Raw genomic sequence first — 13,175 nt, forward strand, 5'->3', positions numbered from 1 at the left:
AGAAATGGATACCAAATGGTCTGAGGACCCTAGTTATGTAAATGGTCAGCTCTGCCCTGGAAAACAGCTCTGATTTCTGCAGATGATGGGAATTTGGCTTGATGTTAATTATTTTCTTTTTCTTGCGTGTTGGTTCCAAGTCTCTTACTGTTCAGCCCAGAGGGTGGGCGTTCGTGTCTGCTAGCATCATGGGATGTGGGAGGTTGGTGCTCGATCCTGGTTCTTGCCAAGACGATGATGGAGGTCACTGTCGTGGTATCTCTGAGTGGAGCACTCATGTGTGGTGGGAGCCCAGCGTGTGGGAATCCAGATTCTTGTGACCACACAGCTTGCCAAATGCACAGAGCTCGTGTCGGCAGGGAGCACGCCGCCGGGAGAGTTTGGCCGAGGGCTTGGAAGTTCAATTTGAAGAGGCCTCCAAACTAGGAACATGGCTCCCGCCCCGGCCGGATCCCCAGGCGGCTTCTGGAAGCTCTCACATTTCCTGCTTCCGTTCTGGCACAGGCACGCCTACTTGTGGGGTTTTCCTGCTCTCCCTTTCCTGGTCTTCACCCATCCAGGGGGCCACAGAAGCGTCTAAAAACAAGGAATCGTTGGGTGGTGGGCAGGAAAAAATAACTCCTAATTTATTCTTCAGAGAGAGTGTGGCTTGCTCCTTTTTATTGGCCATGTCGTGGAGTCCCTAACTACAACCAGCCCCATTTCACCCTTGTCAAGTGGCTTGATAAGACTCTCTCCTTCATCCAGTAGTTAACACATGAGCCTGTGTCAAAGCATTTCGTAGCCATATTTGTTCACTTCCTTAGACCTTGCCTTTTCCAAAAATTAGGGGCTGCTGATTGGGGAATTCTCATTACCATGTGTCGTGATGAAATCTTGTGATATTGAAGTATAATACTTTACAAAAGTGTATCATTTGTAGAAAGGAAAAATGGGAGTTACAATGACCAGACCTTTCTGAGACCGAAGGGTATCAGAACTATAAATTAGCTGCCCTCTGGTGAGCGTGTCTGCATTCCCCCCCATTCCCCACCCCACCCCCCTCCCCCACCCCCAGGGATTTTGTGTGAGCCGGTGTCCTCCAGGCCTGGGCCTGGGCCTGGACAGACAGGCGTTGGTCATGATATAAGCCGGGAAAGGACATGGTCAGTTCTTAGAAACACAACTTGTGGGGAGCGTAGCGGGTGCAGTAGGGCCGAGTTTGGAAGCACAGAGACCGGTTAGGTAGGCACTGTGGCTCTCCATGGGGCTGGGGGTGGGCAGTGGTGATGTCCTGGGCTAAGTGTGGTTAGTAGTGGGGACACAGCAGGGTGGACAAATTACAGAGGCAGGTGGGAGTCAGCGTCCACAGAATTTGGGAGGAGTGTGCCGAGAATTCTGGTGTATACTTCTCGCACTGAGAGAGACCCAAGAGGGTAAGAATTAGGGGAGCAGAGACCTTGAATTTGAGGAGCCAAAGGGATGTCACAGTGGAAATGTCCCATAACCTGTGGAAGATGACAGTGAGGGTCCCAGGAGAGAGGTAGGAATTTGCAAATCTTTTGCGTGTATCTAAGAATAGAAGCCCCAGGGATATGTGGAAATATCCAAAATTAATGGGACATTTCTCCTATTTTGAGGGATAGGGGAAGAGAGGAGCTGGATTGAGAGGGTGAGCCAAGAGAAGGGGGGGGATAGAACTCAAGGGGTTGGGGGGGTGGGGACCGTTTTTTTAAAAGGAGCACGAAATCAACAGTGTCCAGAGCTGCAGAGGGAAACATTGAGGCATTAGAAGAGCTCACTTGGGTCTGACAAGAGGTTCCTCATATACTTTTGGGAGGGGCAGGGATGGAAACAGAATGTTTGTGGGTGGACCAGGAGGTCGTTGTGGTGTTGGGAGTTCCACCAGCTCTTCTGAAAGTCTGGCTGTAAAGGGCGGGAGAGTTAAGTGTTGAGATAAAAGATTTTAGAATTAATCTAGCACAGATCTCGTGCTAGGAAGGACGCCAGTGTTGTTGGTCGTTTGCAGGTAAAAGAGGGTTGGCTGCTTGGTGTCTCTTTGCTCTTTGAAATGATTGGGGCCTTGGTTTTTTAGTTACTTTGAATTAGAAAAGAAATACCATTTTTTTGACTTAAGGTGTACTTTCTGTCTGCATTGTAAGAAGTGAGTATATTTTCTCTTTATTCTTGAAACATTTTGAAATGAGTTCTTTCTTGATTTCAGTGTATTCATCGGGATTTAGCTGCCAGAAATGTTTTGGTAACAGAAAACAATGTCATGAAAATAGCAGACTTTGGACTGGCCAGGGATATCAACAATATAGACTATTACAAAAAGACCACAAACGTAAGTCTGCGGCAGCACTGTGGTGGAAGGGAGGGAGGGGTGGTGGTGGCACGGAATGTTCCAGATGAAAGATAATAGGCGTTCATTCCTCTGCCCTTTATCTCTGTTCTTTTGCTGTATTCTTGACAAACTTCTCAATAAGCAAATTTCAGCTGTAGTTAAGATACTTTTAGTAAATGTGAAACAGCCTTGTATATAGAATGATCGGCAGCCTCTCTGGTCTTCATCAGGCTCTTTGTCAAGAACTTCCCTAGCCAAGACTAGAGCTTGGGAGTTTCTGGATTAATTTTTGCCTAGAAGGTGGTCAGGGTGTGTCTGTGTGCGAGGCAGATCGAGGATGATGAGAGTCCAAAGAGACAGCACTGTACTCATGTGCCTAAATCTGTGCATCTTGCATGTTACGTGTCGGCCCTGCTGGACCTTATTTCTGCTCTAATGACTGACCATTGAAAATCATTAGCGTCAGCTCTCAAATAGGGCACAGCCTGTCGAGCCAGCAAAAGTAAACTGGTTTTAATCTAGTGGTTTTTACCTTTTTTCCCCCACACTTGCAGGGGCGACTTCCAGTCAAGTGGATGGCCCCAGAAGCCCTTTTTGACCGAGTGTACACCCACCAGAGTGACGTGTAAGTAACTCCCTTCTCTCCGGCTTCTCCCTCGGGTTGAGCTGCAAAAATAACTGTTCATCTTTCTTCATTCTTTGGTGTCTGTTGTATTTCACACGTTGATAGAAGGTGCAGGAGCCGGCCTTAGAAAGGACGGATTTTATGGTAGGCTGGTAACCAATGCGCTGTTACTAATCTGCCCGGCTTCAAAGTGCACGGGAGGTGTAACTTCGAACATCGTCCTGCCAGGGAGGAAGTGCCCCCCCGGCCCCGAACCTCGTCCTGCTGTGGAAGTACCCCCCCCAACTTACTCACGGATCTACGACTACAAAGCTGCTGTCTCATTTGCCAGGCCGTTGGCATGTTCTTTGCTCCCCGAAAGAAGGAATTTTGAAACTTTTCCTACTTGAGGGTGGTTTGTCATACTCCCCCCATCTCAGGTTTGTCCTCGTGGGGACAGGCTGAGTGGGGCAGAGTCTGCTCAGGTGATCTCCACGGGCCCGCTTCTTCTGTTTATCCTTTGAAAAGATCTGATCTTGGCCTGGCACCCTTGCTGACATTACAGAAACAGTGAAAACGCTATAATATTCTCATTATGATACACTTAAAAATACTCATTTCCAAACCTAAAATTCTAAAATATCAGCTGGAGGGGCAGGCTCCAACTGATATTTTAGAATTTTAGGTTTGGAAATTAGTTTGGAAGAAGTCACCCTGTTGGGAAGCTGGGGGAAGGTACAGAGCATCTTTCTGTACTTTTTTTCCCCAAGGTCCTGCGAGTCTATAATTAGTCCAAAATAAAAAGTTAAAAAAAAAACAAAAAACAGTTGAGCTATTTTTATTTATGTGACCAGGATGCTCCCCAGGATAGGCCTGGTGTCGCAGCTGGTCCCCTTTAGCAGTCCTAGAAGGAAGGTGTTACAAGTCCCGGTTATGTCAGGAGTCAGCTGCCTGCATTGTGCTCCCACTTTTGCTCCACACAAAACTGGGGAAGAGTTTCATTTCTCACCCCAAACCCAAAGAGAGTCGGGAAGGGTGTGTGTCAAGAGCCTCAGTGACATAGGTAAATGCAGGAGTCTTGGCTCGATTACCCCAGGAACTGTGAGTATCCTGAACGAGGCTCAGAAAGTCCAGCCGTGGGTCTCCGTGAGGTCAGGTACCCATGGTCCCCTGAGAGAGGTTTTCAGTTTCTGCTGTAGGAAACTCGTCCAGGGCACGGGATTCCTTCATCCCCATCCCAGCCTGATGCCCACTCCCTCCATGACCCTACTGAGTCATGAACCTTTTGTGCTCTCAGATGCTCCAACTGGCCACACTTGGCGGCTGTTTACCTTGCAGAATTGGCTTGCTGGCCTTACTCGGTCAGCAGCCCATACTGGTGGGTCACGGTCCAGGGGCGTCGGGCACAGAGGCTGTTGGAAGAGCTGGACGGGAGCATGAAGAGTTCTGCAGCTTAGGAGCTGACATCCTCACGTTGCTAACACCGCATTTAAGGACAAGTCACCTCATTTGAGAGTGTCAGAATGAAAAAGCAACCACCCCAAATCTCTACCAGAAAAAAAGAGGGATGGTTTCCCACCCCTACTCTGTTGTCTGTTGATGGAAAATTCCATGGGAACGTCCCTCCCCTTGTTCGCATTTGGGGAGGATGCTCCTTCGGGGCAGGGAGGGGCCTGTGGGATGAACTGCAGGAGGGTTCAGTCCATTTGTCTTTGAACATGAGAAGTGAGTGGGCGTTTACTTTATTCACTGGGCACATTTGGGTTTTGGGGATTCAGGTGGGTTGGTAACACTGTTTTCTGTCTTCCTTGCAGGTGGTCCTTCGGGGTGTTAATGTGGGAGATTTTCACGTTAGGGGGCTCACCCTACCCAGGGATTCCAGTGGAGGAACTTTTTAAGCTGCTTAAGGAAGGACACCGGATGGATAAGCCAGCAAACTGCACCAATGAACTGTAAGGACCGTTGTCTCTCCTGATACCCAGCGGACCCACCATGCCATTAACTCTTCTCCTGACTTATTTCGGGTTTCCCAAGGCCCCTGGTTTTCCATACAGGCCCTAAGAAGATTTACTGCTGAAGCTTTCTGGGCCCAGTCCCAGGACTGGGGTGGATGGCTACACTGACGGCCATAACCGTCCAAAAGAGAGAACATCATCCCGAGGCGTATGGAGTGAGCTCTGATCAGGGCATTGGGCCCCCTGGCTGAGGGCTTCTGACTTTCGAGAGTGAGACGCAGCAATCTTCCTGGGCCACCAGGCTGTGCTTTGCTATTGTCTTCTCAGATGGACAGGGAGAAAGATCTGGCCTTTTCTCATACACAAGCTGGAAAGCCGTGGGCCTGCCCGGCCTTTCCTCACGGCTTACGCCTGCCCCCAGCACAGCCAGGGGGCATGGGCAAACACTGAAAGTTGCTCTTCTAGATTGGAATTGACCACACGTCTTCAGAGCAAACTGGGGTCTGGTTACCTCTGTTTTACCCATAGTTGAGCACAGAGAATTAAGAACGTGCCCAGGTCCCAGATCTGGCTATAAAACCATGAGCTCGTTTCGAGAAAAGCCTACCCCACACTTCAAGTGGAATTATGTTGTGTTTGTGACATGCGTCTTGTGCAGTAGAATCAGTGCTTTGAAAGGGAGTCTCTCTTCCCAACCCCCCCAGGATTAACTAAGAAGAGTGATTGTCCCGGAGACTGTGGTCTATTGTGTATCGTTTCATGGGGATTTTATATCCGTAATCCCATGAGTGCTTTTCACTGTACAGTGGACATCTGATGAATGGCCACATTTTATAGTATATTATATAAAGGTATTTATTGTGCTGCCTGTCATTCCTATTGCCTTTTCTAATATGGAGGGTCTGTCGAAACCCATAATCAAGATAAGGCCTGGGACCCTAGGCCTGTCCAGGAGTTAATCAGGAAGTTAATGTGCAGCCCAGGGATAGCAGATTAATTCATAAAAACCTTACCTTAAAGTTGTGGTTTCCAAACTTCATTTTTTTTTAAACTGAGGAACCTTTGTCCTCTGCAGTCATTAAAATAAAACCCAAAGTGTCAGGGAGAAGAATGTGTAGCTGCTTTGGTCGGGAGGAGGAGTTGGGGGCGGGGGGGGGGGGGGGTGTGCTGGGGAGAGACCGGAGACCGGGTTGCTCCTAGAAGGTTTTTCCTTCAGCATCTCGAAGTGCCAGAAAGATGTGCTACTTCTGTGTGTGTCACTGTCACAGACGCAAGTCAGCAGCAAAGACGTAGAAATAAGTCTTGATGGCATAGACACTATCCTAAAACGTTTGGGGTGAAGTGATGTTTTTGTAGCTCAAAGTGCCTTTCAGAGGAACCAAGCAGTGAATTTTTTGGGAAAGCAAATAACTGCCTTCTAATTTGGAAAGTTCTGATACATGTTCATAATTTAGGACGTTATCTCCCAAGTGCCTGTTAACACTGGCTTACAGCCGTGCACCTAGTACTTACAAAATGAGTTCACCAGGAAATCCATTTCCCCAGGTATATGATGATGAGGGACTGTTGGCATGCGGTGCCCTCCCAGAGGCCGACGTTCAAACAGTTGGTAGAGGACTTGGATCGGATTCTCACTCTCACAACCAATGAGGTAAGAACCCTCTTCCAGAAGCCTGTGGTCCTTTCTTGGGAGGCCAGTGCGGCTTTTTCAATGCAACCTCCCCTGTCGGAGTCTGTGGTAGAGATTATCATTTTTCCACAGGGGTCAGACAGAGTTAAAATATGTGCAGTTTTGAGAGTTCTGACTCATGAAACCAGACCGAGGGCCCTACTTGAGGCTGCCCCCCTCTCTGTGGCCTTTGGGTGGTGGGTCCAGGTTGTGGTATGCTGGACAATGTGGAGGCGAGAGAAATAGCAGCATTTGGGTTTGCATGTGAGGAGCTTGGGTTTCTGTGCTGCTTGGATTCAGCTCCTAACGTAGGAGTTGCTGCCGTTCTGTTAGCTGGCGGGCTTCGCTGGAAGCAGTGAGGTTCTGCCAGTCTAGCTTCACACGCGCGGCAGTGTCCACCGTGACCCTGTTTGGAAATGGCGTGGGGCATGTGGTCTCTATACACACAGTTCCGTGTAATGAGGGACTTGTGATTTTTTTTTTTTTAATATTTATTTATTTGAGAGAGAGAGAGAGCAAGAGAGGGAACCGGGGGAGGGGTAGAGGGAGAGAGAGAGAGAGAGAATGAATCTCCAGCAGAGACTCCCTGCTGAGCCCAGCCCCTGACGCGGGGCTCTATCTCAGGACCCTTGAGACCAAGACCTGAGCCGAAATCAAGAGTCAGACGCTTAACTGACTGAGCCACCCAGGCGCCCTGGGACTTGTGATTTTTAAGTGAAAGCTTTTACCTTTTGTTAAAATATTTTTCTATAAAATATTTGTAATCTGCACCAACGAGAGAAACACTCCTCTGTCCCTCACTGCGTGATTTCAGTCATGGTAGGGCTTGCTTCAGTATGCAGATAGAGTGGTCTGTGGTAGAGAGTGTCTGATCTGAGCAGGAACGATGAGAAACCCATCGAGGTCAGAAGAATCCCACAAAAAATTGTTAATGAATGAATTTGAGATATTTAATGAGGGTGCAGCAAGCAGTCTTCCTTCAAACAGGAAGAAAAAAACCTCCCCCAAACCCAGTTACCTTAACAACAACAAAAAGATGTTAAAGTTGCTTGAATAAAAATAATACACTTAATGTATTTTTGAATACATTTAATAGTTTCAGAATGATTTTTTTTTAAATCAAATGTTGTGATAGGAAGCCTTAAGCCAGCAACATTATCTTGTGTGTCTAACTGTAGCTGATAAAAGGAGAGATTGCGTTTAAATGAATACAGCTGACCTTCAGAAGTTGAAAGGAAAGGAACAGTTCAAGGGGGGAAAAAAAGCAACTTTCTTCTCCTGCCAAAATTGTTGTTTCTAGTGTAAGTTCCTTTAACCCTAGACTTGGAATCCACTGATACCCCTCTTTTCCCCCTATCAGATCTGAACATTTATGGCTGCATTTAGAAACTGGGAAAGCACTAATGTTCCGTTTTACTGGTCCTAAGTCCATGCTCAATGCTCTTTATTTGTATATTTAAATTTAAAGTGGGTCCATTCATACTGAAATTTACATCTAGCATCCTAAAATAAAAAAGCAGAATGCCATATTGTCTAACGGATATAAAAATCGAAGTTTCTTTCCTTCTGAAAATCATTCCCATATGCTTGAGAAAAATGGTTCCATTTAGGACAAAATTTCATTTTTATCATTGTAAGCAAAAAGTTCTCTTTTGATGTGGTGGGCGTGTTTGTTTCCAGTTGTGCGGTTAATGCTGATGTTGTTGGAACTGACACATCCCCCATTCTTGGATGGGGACTTTTTCCCTTGCCAAACCTGGTGATGAATTATAGTGGGTTTTTTTTTTCTTCCAGTTTTTTTTTTTGGGGGGGGGTGTCTTTTTAAAATGTCGAGGTCCCAACATTCTGCGGGCTCTTTTCTGATAACACCGGGGCTGGCTGTGCTGTGGTCTCAGCAAAACCACACATCCTGGACTCTCACTGGCTTCAGGGTGTGGGAGCAGAACCACCCCAGTGTGTCAGCCCAGTAGGGGCAGCGACACCCAGAAGTTCCTCGGTTTAGAAATCTTGCCAGAGTTTCCAAGCAAGGGTCTGCGAACCTCTTCGGTAAAGGGCCAGATAGTAAACATTTTTTATTTCTGGGAGCTGAACTATTCAGGTCAGCTGTCAAGGCGAGAAAACAGTTATGGACAATATGTCAATGAGTGTGTCTATGTTCTGTGTAAAACTTGATGGACCCTAGCATTTAAATTTTGTATGACTTTTATGTCCTTTTATGTCATTTTAATGCCATGAGATATTACTCTTCTTTTGATTCCCCTGCCCGCTCCCCCCCCCGCCCCCCGTTGAAAAACGTTAAAACATTTTAGCTCATGTTTCAAAACATGTTTTCGCTCATGGGCCACACAAGACCAGGCAGTGGGCTCTCACGCTGCCATAAGTTGGAGGAGATGTTATCCTGGGTCATCCAGGGGGCTCTCTTCCATAGCAACCCCAACAGAGGCTGTAGGGAGCAGAAGAGACCCTTTTGAATTTCAAACTCTTCTTTAACAGTCCATTATGGATTTAACATACACGAGTACCTCCGAGCCTTTTCTGAACCTGTTTACATTTTCCACTTGGAGAGCTTCTGAGAGTAATGAATTACATCTGTGAAATTACCCGCTGAATGGAGACAGATTCCCCCTAAATTATCCTAGAAACTGCAATAGTAAAATGTAATTCGTAAAATAAATATTCATGGTCTCAACTATTTTAAGGGGTCCCCGGACTCCATAACACGTTACGTGTTTTTCATTTTGCGGGGGCTCGGATTTGAACAGTGTGCTCCCCCTCGAGGAGGCGCGTAGCAAGCCGCTTTTTGGGGGTCTGTGTGAGTGGACCGGAGTGCTCAGCATTTTCCCATTCCCTCCTTGCCTCTTGTTTGTTCATGATGGATTGTAAGAGAAGGGTTAAGGGCAGCCTAGAGTCAATAAAGGGGGGGGGGGGTCTGGGGGAGATTTTTTGGGGGGGGGGGGGGGGTGCTAGGTCTCTGAGTCTTCAGCTCCGATAGAGCGTCTCGAGAGCCTGCATTTGAAATAAAGGTCTTCTCTTCCCTTCTTTCAGGAATACTTGGACCTCAGTCAACCTCTCGAACCGTATTCACCTTGTTATCCTGACCCGAGATGAAATAAAACGTCTCTCTTCCCTTCTTTCAGGAATACTTGGACCTCAGTCAGCCTCTCGAACAGTATTCACCTAGTTACCCTGACACAAGGAGTTCTTGTTCTTCAGGAGACGATTCTGTTTTCTCTCCGGACCCCATGCCTTACGAACCCTGCCTTCCTCAGTACCCACATGTAAACGGCAGAGTTAAAACATGAATGAGCTTGTCCTTCCGTTCCCACACAGGACAGCACCAGGGAGCTAGCCACACGAGCAGGGAGGCCATGCCTCCAGGAGCTTGTTGGCTCCGCTTGTATATATGGATCAGAGGAGTAAATAATCGGAAAAGTAATCGGCACACGTGTAAAGAATTTATACAGTTGGAAACTTGTAATCTTCACCTGGAGAAGAAGAATGTTTCTGGGGCCATGGACTGCCATGGGCCACCACGCGCCCACGACCCACTGTGGGTACTGGCTGTGGACCAGCTGGACTTGAGGCAAACTTAGGTTCTGCCTTCCTTGTGAATTTTGTAATAATAGGAGAAAATATATGTCAGCACACACAACGGCACAACTGCAGTATATAAGTGCTGGATGTATGTAAATATATTCAAATTATGTATAAATATATATTATATATTTACAAGGAATTATTTTTTGTATTGATTTTAAATGGATGTCCCAATGCACCTAGAAAATTGGTCTCTCTTTTTGTAATAGCTATTTCCTAAATGCTGTTCTTACACAGAATTTCTTAATTTTCACCGAGCAGAGGTGGAAGAATACTTTTGCTTTCAGGGAAAATGGTATAACATTAATTTATTAATGAATTGGTAATATACAAAACAATTAATCATTTATAGTTTTGTGGGGTTTTTTTGTTTTTGTTTTGTAATTTAAGTGGCGTTTCTTTGCAAGCAGCACATCGGACTAGTCAATCTATTGCTTGGACTTAACTAGTTATCAGATTCTTTGAAAAGAGGAATATTTACAGAATATGACTAATTTGGGGAAAATGAAGTTTTGATTTATTTGTTTTAAACCCTGCTGTCAGATGGTTGTTCTTACACCACCAAAATGCCAAGAGGAAACAAACCCATTAATAAGAGAGTATTTTGTTTTGCTGTTCAGCTCTGTCATTGGGCCCAAGGAACATTTAACTGGACTTCCCAAGACAAATGGGACCAGCGTTCTCTTAAAAAGATGCCTTAATCCATTCCTTGAGGATGGACCTTAGTTGAGATGATAGCCGACTGTCCTCCCCGGCAGCTGGTCTTCTGCGCTGAGTTGCACGTTAATCAGATTAGCCTGTATTCTCCTCAGTGGATTTTGATCATGGCTTCCAGATTCATTGGCGTTAGAGAAGGCTTTTAGAATTGAAACCCTGAGTTGTTCTACTGATAGTCTTTGGAGACACTTCCATCTTTTTAAGGGATTGCTTCTGTCTAATTCTGGCAGGACCTCACCAAAAGATTGGGCCTCATACCAGCGTCAGACACAACGTTGCCATGTTGTGCGTTCTGTATGAAAGGATTGTGTTTTGCTTTGGAAACACCTACTCACTCTGCTATAGTCATGCCACGTGCAGATTACACTGATTCTACTTGTTACAAATTGGAGAAAGTATTTAATAAATCCTGTTAATTTTTATACTGACAATAAAAAATGTTTCTACAGATATTAATGTTAACAAGACAAAATAAATGTCACGCAGCTTATTTTTTTAAGACTCGTGTCTCACCAAATGGTTTCCTGTGCTTAGAGGTGTTGACTCAGTGCTGTTTGGTGTGATGGCCTGAAAGGCAGGGCTGGGAAGGTTCGTTGTCGGCTACAAACCGGTGACTTGCCACAGGGATTGGCCGGGACCAGCAGTACCTGGGACAGGTGGATCCGGTGGGAAGTCAGGGGAGGTGGGTTTCCGCTCTGGCTGTGTTGCTTCCTGGGACCCCGAAGGTGTCGTATCTTTCTGGGTTTTAGCTTTTGGAAAAGCAAACGTGGGATGGCGTGGGCAAAGCTTTGCAAACAGGGAGGTGTCCTGCGGATGGCAGGTGCTATGAGTGGAGAGGTTCAGATGATCTGGCTATTGGGGAGGGGTCTTGAAGCCTTGTAGACTGGCTTCCTCCTGATGTACGGGGAGTAGAATTGGCTTCAACATTTCAAAAAGAGAGCTTGAACAAATCTTAAAATAATTTGACCTGTTTCCAGGCCACCAAGAATCTGAAGAGGGAAATGATGTTTTGCTTGCTAACAATGTGAATTTACGATTCAGGGTCCCATTATGTCTTCTTGCCAGCCTCCATATCAGGAAAGGGAGACAGAAATAGCCCGAATTCGTCCATGCTCTCAGAACCATATGGTTAAAAAGTGCCACGTTGAGGCTCTTCATTGGGTTGGAGGCCATTAGTGGAACGAGAGTCTGGCCAGCCATCTGGAGGGTGGCCCATTGTCCTGGGAAAATAACTGGTGTGCATTTTATGCTTTTGAGACTGAGGGAGCAGCTTTCGAGGAGACCATGTAGATTAGAATACCGTACTGGCTGTTGGCCGTTTGGGTTTTTGAATTATTTTGAAAGATTTGACACCCAGAGGGAGAAGTCAGTAAGGTGCATAAGAAGAATGAGAAACACTTCTTTTTTGAGACCTGCCCCCAAATAAATAGATGGAAGCAGGGTGTGATAGGATCCTGGAGCTTATGCCCCCTCCCGCCCCCCACCAAACCTAAGGAAATTAGTTGAACCACAGTGTGATTGGCACTGTGAGGTGAGATCGGTTCATTTACGAAGAACCAAAAATCTCAGGCATCTCGCTGAGAAGTGGGTAGTGTCTGGCTCTTCCGTCTCCATCTGGGAAGGTTGGTAGTCAAGAGGCTGGTGATGGGCTCGGGCAGAAAGTAGCTGGTGATGGGCTCAGGCAGGCTGGGGAGGATGGAGGAGGAGGACAGAGAAATGGGGCCTTCTAGAGGGTTCTGTGGATTCCTTTGGGCTGGGTTTACCTTCTCTACTGCTCAGCCTCTCTAGTGCTCGCTTCGGCAGCACATATTCTACTGCTCAGCCTCTCAATCCCTCTTCACCTCAGGAAGCTTCCCTCCATCGGATCTTGTGGAAAGTTCCTTGATCCCACAGGCAGTTACAATCAAACATCTGGTAGTCTTGAAGGGCCACTGATTTGAGGACCCAACCACCAATTGGGAAACAAGAACCTGGTCTGCGTGCGAGCTGGTGCTGTAGTTGAGGCTCCAGAAGGGTGGAGAACAGAGGTCTCTGCTCTTACAGATCAGGAACTGGAGGTTGCTGAGGGTCACGTGGCTGGGAATGGTCTAATGTAGCCTTATGCAGTAGAGGATGGTGGGTGGAGACAGATTTGGATTGGTTTATTTCTTAAAGCTGGGTGATGTTGGGCAAGTCAGAGATTCTATCTGGACAGTCCTTTCCTCACTTGCAAAAGTAGTTAGCACCAGCTTCCTGGTCTTAACAGTGAGGACTACCTACAGGAGCTTAGCTCAGCTCTGGCATACCATACTCTAAATAGTGTTCTAA

At 46.6% G+C, this 13,175-nt stretch overlaps 1 protein-coding gene across 17 annotated transcripts in view; it reads left to right on the forward strand.

The window, feature by feature from the left end:
* FGFR2 (fibroblast growth factor receptor 2) overlaps positions 1–10,066 on the forward strand; it is a 99,978-nt gene extending 89,912 nt beyond the window's left edge. For 14 of the 17 annotated variants that reach the window (XM_073904094.1, XM_073904095.1, XM_073904096.1 and 11 more), the window contains 5 exons: positions 2,204–2,326; positions 2,881–2,951; positions 4,745–4,882; positions 6,431–6,536; positions 9,692–10,066. In XM_073904094.1, the coding sequence (XP_073760195.1) occupies positions 2,204–2,326; positions 2,881–2,951; positions 4,745–4,882; positions 6,431–6,536; positions 9,692–9,856 (603 nt within the window). In that variant the 3' untranslated portion in view covers positions 9,857–10,066. Of the gene's footprint in view, positions 1–2,203; positions 2,327–2,880; positions 2,952–4,744; positions 4,883–6,430; positions 6,537–9,599 lie in introns of all 17 variants that reach the window. The other 3 variants (XM_073904092.1, XM_073904093.1, XM_073904105.1) reach the window with 1 other exon arrangement.
* The last annotated feature ends 3,109 nt before the right edge of the window (positions 10,067–13,175 follow it).

This window comes from Callorhinus ursinus, unplaced genomic scaffold (genome assembly GCF_003265705.2).
Source record: "Callorhinus ursinus isolate GAN/ISIS: 27379988/994484 unplaced genomic scaffold, GSC_fseal_2.0 scaffold20, whole genome shotgun sequence".
Classification (NCBI taxonomy): domain Eukaryota; kingdom Metazoa; phylum Chordata; class Mammalia; order Carnivora; family Otariidae; genus Callorhinus; species Callorhinus ursinus.